Here is a 9,967-nt window from a genome sequence, read left to right on the forward strand (position 1 = left end):
GAATTTATTGATTTTAATGAGCTCTCCTGAAAGGCGACAACCTCAGTAATCTGAGCTTCAATGGTACAGAAGCTTGGTGGAGGGAAGAAAAGAGTACTTGGCATATGTTTCAGAAGGAATGGGGAAATTACAAGACTGGGAAATGGTGATGAAATATCAAAGAAAGAATGGTTCACTGTTTAATTCACCATCCACCACAGCTGCTGTTCTCACTCACCTTCATTATCTCCACTCAATCTAAAGAGAAGTTTAGAGATGCAGGTTCTCTCATGTACGTGACTCTTTATAATATGCTGACGTATTATACTCAGTCCCTCTTTTAGTAAATTATTCAAGGAATCCCTTTGACAAAATTGATGAAGCAGCTGCTTTTAGTCCCAACTGGAACGTTAATTATTAGGAAAATGGCCATCTTTTATGGGCTTAAGTTTCCATACTATTCACAACTGTAACGTTGAGAAATAGAGTAATGTTACATTTACACTACTCTTTTACACCATTTTTATTACATCATTATATGACATATGTCATAACCACACAAATTCTATTATAATATTAAAAATTAAAAATAATTAAAAATTTATGTAGTTGTGGCATATGCCACATCATGATGTAGAGGGTGTTTGTCTAAGCTTATAAGCTGGTCAAACTAGTTTATAAGCTCTAAAATTAAGTTGATATGTTTGTTTATAACTTTTTTGAGCTTATAAGTTGAGCTTATAAGCCAAAAAAATAAGTTGCGGGAGAGGTATTTTTTTTTTTTTTGGCTTATAAGCACTCTGCTTATAAGTTAGTTTGACCAAGTATATTACCACATTATCCTTGTTTAATTTTAAAATTTCATAGTACACCCTTATTTAATGTAATACCCTTTTTAGTCATTTTATAATAAAATGTACTTATAAGCCACATTTTACCAAACACGTCAACTACTTATCAGTCACTTATAAGTATTTTAACTAAACACGTAATTGCTTAAAATTTCAAACCTATTGCTTATAAGCTAATTTTCATAAGCTCAGACAAATACCTCCGTAATGAATATAGTGTAAAAGAGTGGTATAAATATAGCATTACTCAGATAAATATAGAGCACTACTCTGTTGATGGTACAAGGATTTTAAAAACTTCATATGGGTACACATCCATTGGTTTAGTTTTTTCCCCAATCTAGGAGAAATGCTAATTGATTATGTATAGGTGGTAATGGTATTGCATGCATCCATGACAGTACGTAGTTGTTACTTAACCTAGATATCAGAAACATCCATAATAACACATGTTATAGGAGTTAAACTTCTTGCTCTAACGTCCAGTCTGTAATTGTCATATCATTTCCTCGTATTAAGCAGGTGGGTTGCCGAGAACAGATAGGACGGGCTGAAGATGGCCAATTCTCACTTCTCCGGGGCGGCCTCCTGAGTTATCTGGTGCCCGCATATCATGGACCAAAAGTATTGTGCTTACAACTGTCATTGACGACTTCTTTGATGTTGGAGGCTCTTTTGAGGAACCGGTAAACCTTGTACAATTTGGTTAAGATGTATGTTCCTTTTCCAATTTTTTTTTTTTTTTTTTTTTTTTTTTTGGAACCCCGGGTGGAATGTAGAGGAAGACATCAATTGTTGTTCTGAACAATTAGAGATGATAGTTTCAGCAATTCACAGCTCTATTTGTGAGATTGGAGAAAAAGCATTTACATGGCAAGGACGTGATGTAACAACTCACATCGCTGAAAGTGTGAGATGAAATCTTTACTCCTGTCGTGTTATCTTTCTCAGATCTATCAGAAGGCTTTTTGTCAGCAAATGGTAACAATCACACTCTTATTTCAATGTGTCTAAGCCTCGTGCAAATTTATGGGTTGGAATTCCTCAGAAATCCTGAGGGTACCTCACATCGGACCTTCATTATTCATCATTTTGTTCAACAAGAGATCTAAATTAGCAAATTTTTACATGGCAGTGGTTGAAGTACTCAAAGTCTGTGTTGAAGAAGGCTGAGTGGTTGAACTTTGAAGTATCTTAACTTTGAGGTACATGCTTTTCTTTTGCTTTGCGCATGTCTGCATTGCAGAAAGAATCCAAGTCAGGGAAACTTAATGCTATTTCCTTACAAATGTATCATAGTAATGGTGTTATTACAGAAGATGAGGCCAGGCAAAGGATCAGAAATGATATTAATAGCAATAGTGGAGAGCTACTGAGAAGAGTGTTGCATGAAAAGGGAAGCATAATTCCAAGACCTATTAAGGATTTGTTCTGGAAAATTTGCACAGCGGCTCATTTCTTTTACATGGAAGGTGATTGATTCAGCTCAAGATAGCATGTTTAATTTGTGTAAAGAAATTGTAAGAATAAACTATTTAAGATTGAAATGTCAAGTCAAATTTATCGATCATTATGTGTTGCAGAGAGAATCAGAAAAAGAAATTGAATGCGTTCACATTATTAAACGTAGGTCATTACATCATAACTTAAAAGAAAAGCAGAAGGAAAGGATTATACTAATTTAAATATGATCTCCCCAGCAAAGGGGGTTTGAAATAGATAAATTACCTCATGCCAAACAACAAATGAGCACAGATCCGTGAGGATGCATGATTCTTGACAGCCCTGGCTAAAACGTCCGCGACTTCACGAGAGCTCAAAACAAATTGCACCAAAAATCTTTCTGTTGATCAAATTTACTTGATTATTGTTCATACTAATGCATCAATCAGAGACCGAGCAAAATTCGCAGCAGCATTGATGGGTAGCAGAGCAGTTTAAATCTCAAAAGGATTTCTTTTCATAGGAAACCAGCCCATGTACTCCACCTTCAACTTGTGCAGCTCCTGTTCGGACCTGTATAACCCAAAGATACGGACAAGATCAACTAATGGAAACCACATGGATACCAAATCACGCATCTGAAAAATCTGCTCAAATTGCAAAACCAGACAGAAAACATGGGGAAAGTTCTGATAATTGTAAGGACAATTTTTCTCTAATTTACAAATGAATTTTCTACAAACAGATGTAGTATGAGGAAGAGGATTCTCAAAATAAATTTGTCATTGGTAAACACCTGGTTTTTAACCCATTTAGTTAATTACTTTGCGAAGGACCTTCTACATTGTCAGAGTTTACTTCAGTAAAAGCAATTGAAAAGTATGTTGGTTCAAGTTAGCTTGTTTCATTGTTTATCCGTCAATGTGCCTATCTCCATCTTAGTGTGTGATGTGTAAAAGAAGAGAGGAGACTCCAAACTACCTCTTCCTTCATCATTCTATGGCTTCAAAATTATGGGCTAGAGTTTGCAAAGAATCTAGGATATCATGAGTTGTCCCAGGTTCTTGTGAGGCTTTACTTACGGAGAACGTTTTTGCTTTTCAAGGAGGAAAGAAAGCCAAATCATTTTGGAAATGTATCATTTCAAAACCAAATCATTTTGGAAATGTATCATTTCAGCTCTTCTTTGGGTTATATGGCAAGAAAGAAATATTCGTATTTTTAGGGAGAAATGTGATGATAAACAGTGGGGTCTTATGGGACAGGATTTGCTTCTATTTGGGCTTCAGTTTCAAAAGAATTCAACGAATTTCCTTTTTTTCTTTGTTCATCTTAGTTGGCAGGGGTTTTGCGCTAACTTTGTACAGTTTGCTTGTTTTCACATAGGGAAAGGAACATTAGTCACTATCTTGTATAGATTTGGCTCCCTCATTGGATTTTTGATATTCTTGTGGATCTCTATAGTCCACTGATGTACCTACCTCATTCTCTTTTTAATATATAGTTATATTGTTTCCTATTAAAAAAAAAAAAGGTAGTTTGTTTCCTTGTTACTTTAGAGAAGTAAAAAATAATATAGAGATCTTTACGCTAATTAATGCTCATTTGAAACTGATGTTCAAAAACTACCTTTATAAACTTTTCTGTTTATAACCTTGAAACACCTTAAACATAAAATATTTATCTACTTATCTTTTTATCATGCCAAGAGCTTTCCTAATGCCACAATTAGATTATCTCAATTGCTCAAATTAATTGATTTTTCCTATATATATTGCCATTAATGTAACAATAATAGCTACTAGAGTCAGGAAAATAGAATTTCAGTAAAAATCATCAGAATGTGTGCATAATCACTTCAGAAGAACAATAGCAAATTGTGAGCCATACCTCCAGCCTTAGTGATCTTGACCTTAAAAGCTCATGACCTGATTGCAGAGAAGAAGCACCAAGATCCTGGAACCCTTGCTTGACTGCTTGCATTGTGTATGGTATGAACTTCAAAACAGAACCTTTGTCTGCAACAGCTCCAACAACCCCCTGAGCAATCTTTAGCTTAGCCGTATCACCCAAGTATCTTGCATCACTCCCCTTAGTCATTGCTTCAAGGGAACCCATGCCCCGATATTTTTTTACCCGGCAGCCCTCCTAATTAAGAAAAACAACATAATTTTCTTGAACAAGTTCAAATCACTATTCAGCAAATAGAGGTATATATGCATGTTAATATCACACTAGAATGAACATAAAACTCCATTATGCAGCATTATACTGCCTATTTCCTTAGATGGCAATATACGGTTGACCAAAAGTAAAAATAACTTGTTTCTTCAGAAATAATTATAACTAAGCACAATATAAAGACGGAATAGAAGTCAAAACATTAAAAGTTTCAGGAAAGTACAAAATTCCATCTAAGAAACATTCTAGTAGTAAATAACCATGGATTGCTATAATAAAACTTTCATCTCCATCTACGAAACACACAATAGTTATCCCAAAATATGTAAAAGCAAAATCTAATGCCCTCAGTAGGATAAAATATCCAAACGAAACAATAAGACTGGATTGATGAAGCAAATGAACAATGCCACAAAAAGATGAAAACTCAGTAAAAGAGGAGTGTCATCCACAGCACTTCACTGTAGGACTATCATACCTGATACTGATAAGTTCCAGGAGCCTCTGTACTTCCCGCTAAGAAGCTCCCCATCATTACAGTAGATGCCCCCAGGGTCAAAGCCTTAACAATATGTCCAGAGTTTGAAATGCCACCATCAGCGATGACAGGCACACCATTTTGTGCAGCAATAGATGAAACTTTGTAAACAGCAGTTGCCTGAAACGTAGGTTTCAGTACAAAAGGATATTTGTTACATGATCCAGTAAAAATTCCTCAAAATGGCAAAATGACTGGAAAATCATGGTATGACTTACGTCACCATTACATATTCCAGACTATAATATCCCTCACAAAGAGAAAGTGAGAAAAAAGTGGACCACAAGACTCTATAAGACTTGAAACATTCAAGACAGATTGAACTCTTAGTGTATCAATTACTCATTTAGGACATTATAAATAAATTTCAAGCTAATACTAACCTACTAAAAATATATAGGACAAATTGCTCACGGTGCAATACAATACATATAAAAGCCGTGTATAAAATTAGAAATTCACTCTGAAGAAAAAGCCATTATTCAATTACTTCAAACATCAGCTATGTAGAAGTTTAAACTATTTCTCAAAGAAAGACCATTTCCTATAGTACATGTAATGTCACGTATCAACATACAAACAGAACTATTGCAATATATGATACTCCAAGTACAATTTATTTGAGTTCAACTGGTGTCCATTCAATTAAGTATGCACAAAATTTTCAGTAACAATAGTCTAGTTTGTAAAGCAACCTTATACCTGGCCTCGCCCCACTGCACAAACCTCTTGTGTGGTACATATGGACCCAGAACCCATCCCAACTCTTAACCCATCCACACCAGCCTGAATCAAATTCTGCGCTTGATACATTGTCACAACATTTCCACCAATCAAATCCAACTTCGGATACATCTTCTTCACATACTTGATCATCTCAATCTGATAACTTGAATTTCCTTGAGAACTATCCAACACTATCACATTCACCCCAGCCTTCACCAAATGCTCTAACCTCTGCTTATCAGATTCCCTTGTCCCAATCGCTGCCCCCACCATCCACTTTCCATCAGGTCCCACTGAGCCCTTCCCCAATCTTGGATAACCTTTTATTCTCTCCACATCCTCCTTCAGAACCACATCTACCACCTCACCATTACTCTCCAAAACAACAAAATCAAGCTCATTTTTCTCCAAAACTCCACTAATTTGACCCAAATCATATTCCGAGGAAACATAAACCTTGGAACTGCAATCACGCATATAATCAAAAATTTTTACTTTCTTATCATTCAAATTCTCCCAATCAGATTTTGCCACATAACCCAATACCTTCGATCTTGCAGTACCTGAATTAGTCAAAAAAGGTCAGCCCATGAAACTCAAATAACCATCATAATAATGAGTGTCATCAAAATCATTATCAAGCTACGGTAATGCAGACACTTTATACTACAAATTTAGCTTTTTTGTGTTACTTATCTAATGGTTTTAGCGGCTAAGATAGGTATCCTGGTAACATAAATAAAGACACTAAATTAATATGAGTAACACAGACACTTTAAATTTACAAATATAACTTTTCACATTGCTGATTTCATTGTTTCACTAACTTTTCACGTTACTGATTTCATTGTTTCAATAACTTTTCACGTTACTGACTTCATTGTTTCACAAAATAACTTTTCATTGTTTGCAAAAAACTAACTTTTCACGTTACTGATTTCGTTGTTTCACTAACCTTCGTCCTAGTAACTAGTTAAACGCACTAAAATCAGTAAACAGACTTGGGTATAATCCCAAAATCCATGAAATCATCAATACAAGCGTCCCGCCCCTTAAAAAACTAATTTTTAAGTTACTATCTCGTTGTATCAGTAACTTTACCGAAATCGTTATCCAGTTTCATAGCTAATCACTCTAAACTAAACCACAATTACCAGACTCGGTGACAAAAAGATGATTGTACTCTCCAAACTCCGTTACATCATCAATCCAGCAGTCCTGCGCCCTAAAAATCGCCGAATTTGATGAAAAGATCGGGACGCGGCGCGACTTGGCTGAGGCAACGAGACTACCCTGGTCGGAAGGCGTGCAGTTGGAGTGAACAATACCGATGCCTCCGAGAGCAGCCATAGCGGCGGCCATGTAGTCCTCAGTGACAGTATCCATCGGCGAGGCAACAAAAGGAATGGAGAGCTCGATGTTGCGAGTGAGGCGCGTAGAGAGGGAGACAGCGTCGGTTGGGAAGTCTATGTAGTGAGGGAGAAAGATAACGTCATCGTAAGTGTAGGAGTAGCCTTGGTTGAAAAGCTTCTCTGCGGAGAAACCGTCGTCAATCGGCGGTGGTGAGAAGTCCATGACGGTGGTGGTTGTGGTGGCGCCGGCGCAGTAGAGAGAATGACGAAGACTTAAAGTTAGGGTTTGATTTGAAAGGAATAGTTAATATGGAGGGAAATCGATAAATTATGTGCTCGAGTCTTTATTTAATAAGACTAGCGCCACGTGGCGGGTAACTTTTTGTAATTTCCCGTTTTAAGCTCCGATGTTCACGCATCACGGTACTTTAAGGGAGAGCGACATTTTCCCACCGAAGTCACTTTTTCACCCTTGTCAGGTTTTATTACTGTTTTACGTTAATATTTGTTTGAAAAAATAAAAATATTTTTAAATAATTTATTATAAATTAAAATTTAATTAAGTTAAAATCTTTATTTGATTATTTATTAGTTCAAATATAAAGATACTTTTTTTCTTTTATTTATTTAATTAATTAAGAATATTGAATTTTTATGTTAATTGGTAAAAATGAAAAGCATTACAAATTTAATAGATTATTGAATAATAATAATAAGATATATGACATTATAAATAAATAAATATTAAAGTCATTTAACTTTAAATAATTTCATAATATCATTCCTAACTTTTTAAGTAGAATTAATTATTTTTTCCTTTTTGACTTTTTAATATTTAACTTTTAGCTAATTAAACAATAATAAAAAATTTATAAAGTCCAATATTTAAGGGTATTCTCATCTTTTTCAGTAAAAATTAACGAAGAATATAACAGAACCTAACGAACGGTAAGAAAGTGCCATTTTAAAACTTGAAGGGTGGTAAAGTTGTTTTGCCAAACTTTGGGTGGGCAATGTTGTTCTCCCATACTTTAATGAAACTTTAAAGTTGATTCAATATAAACAATAGAGACTAAAGTTTGGCGATTAAATAAATAATAAAAATAAGAATATAATATTTTTTAAATTTCTTTATTTTCTATGAATTTGAAATTAATAAAACTATATATATTCTCAACTTGTCATGAACGTACACCAATACGGCATATAATCCATGTGAGTTTACTTGAAGACATATGACCCATATAAGTCCATTTGAAGATACAGGTTCACTTGAAGACATACGGAGGTCCACTTGAAGATATATGGTCTAAGCTAGTTTACTTGAAGACATACAATACGTCTTTATAGAAAGTGAGTTAGTGAGAATTTGCTATCATTGAGCCAATCTCTTTCATTTTAAACACAATTCAGCCCTCTTTATGCTGCTTTTTTACTTGTCAGTCCCTGTTGGTTTATTTTATTTCTAATTACACCACTAAGGTTATATATATATATATATATATATATATCATATTTTGGACCCAACTCCACCAACTCTTTAAAGTTTCAATAAATTTGTGACTTACGATGTGACAAATTATATTATAAGCTAAAGTATATAAAGTGAAGTCCACTTACAAGCAATGTGGTGACCCAAAGTGGATTATGACTAGGAACACCATTCACTAAGGTGTCGATCAATTGCATTATTTTAACTCATAAAATTTTTGTTTTAAGGGATAGAGTTTTAAAACCCAAGGAGTTGATCTAGCGGTCAAGTAAGTTTGTTCTCTTTCTTTAAATTTTTTTATTCAAACTTTGAAATCATCTACTACAATAACATTATTGTTTACTTGATTCTTTGGGCTTGTAAGGTGTTCAATGGATCTCGAGGATTAGTTATATATATGTGTGTGGTTGGGACTAATATTTAAGGTCTGCTTGAGAGTTTCATGGCGGTAGTTATGAGAGTAAATCACCATAATGGTTTTAAGGGTAAACCATCGTAGCGGTTTTGAAGGGTTTTTAGTAGCGGCTTGTAAAACGCTCAACCTGCACTTAGGAGTTTATTTTCCAGCGGTTCTAACAATTTTTTAAAATGATAAATTATTTATATGCCCATGAAAATATCCTAACTTCAACCAGCACTTGGGAGTTTTGTTTTTTTAATTACAAGGTAAGAGTTTTTTTATTTGTTTTCTATTTATTAGTATTTTATAACTTCAAATGTGATAAAGTCTCCTTATTCTTCTATGTCATTCTTTGCGGCATTTAGAATGATTGAAAAATTGTAGCTCCACTTCTCCAAGAAAAGTATTTAGAAATGAGATTTTAATAATTTTTTTTTTTTTATGATTGCTTAAAATTATTTTATATTTAATATGGTTGGAGATGCGCAAAACATATTTATGAACGACTACAAATGTGCAAGTTCATATGATAAATCATTTTATTAGGAGGGAGTAATCTAATTAGATGGCATAAGACCATAGATTAATTATTAAGAGAGTACAAAGCATGGAGGGATAGTTTCATGCGTTTGTGCTTTTTTTTATTGGCAATAGTGATTTATGAATATAATTGGGATAGTTTTGTAGAATAAAATTTTAAAACCAACCAAAATACCCCGATTTTCTCAAAAATGTACTACACTGGTTCTAGGGGGTTTTTGAGTCAATAAAAACCAGTGCATAAAAAATCTGGCAAGTAATGATTTTATAACACCTCAAAACCAGTCTAATTAAAAATCTCCTAAAACTATTGGGAAAAAAATCCTAAGCAGACACAAGTGAGTTCTATCCAAAGCCATGTTGTGCGTTGTGCAAGCTGAGCATGTGGGATATGATTTTACAAGTGTTTGAGAATATTCTGGATTAGAAAGATTAATAGATAAAGAATCATTCTTTGATCCCAAG

General features: G+C 34.3%; 1 protein-coding gene across 2 annotated transcripts; it reads right to left on the reverse strand.

The window, feature by feature from the left end:
- Nucleotides 1–1,560: 1,560 nt before the first annotated feature.
- Nucleotides 1,561–7,373, reverse strand: LOC116142013 (inosine-5'-monophosphate dehydrogenase 2-like). 2 transcript variants are annotated; one of them, XR_004129933.1, is made up of 6 exons: nucleotides 6,873–7,373; nucleotides 5,695–6,281; nucleotides 4,933–5,112; nucleotides 4,164–4,421; nucleotides 2,559–2,846; nucleotides 1,561–2,065 (listed from the first exon to the last, which is right to left on the reverse strand). XR_004129933.1 is itself a non-coding variant. In XM_031427469.1 (5 exons), exons 1-5 carry the CDS (start codon nucleotides 7,291–7,293, stop codon nucleotides 2,775–2,777), a joined length of 1,518 nt encoding a protein of 505 aa, XP_031283329.1. In that variant the 5' UTR covers nucleotides 7,294–7,373; the 3' UTR covers nucleotides 2,423–2,774. The 2 variants fall into 2 exon arrangements, 1 of the variants encoding a protein (XP_031283329.1); XM_031427469.1 differs by lacking the exon at nucleotides 1,561–2,065 and having other exon boundaries at nucleotides 2,423–2,846.
- Nucleotides 7,374–9,967: the final 2,594 nt, after the last annotated feature.

This window comes from Pistacia vera, unplaced genomic scaffold, assembly GCF_008641045.1.
Source record: "Pistacia vera cultivar Batoury unplaced genomic scaffold, PisVer_v2 Contig404, whole genome shotgun sequence".
NCBI lineage: Eukaryota > Viridiplantae > Streptophyta > Magnoliopsida > Sapindales > Anacardiaceae > Pistacia > Pistacia vera.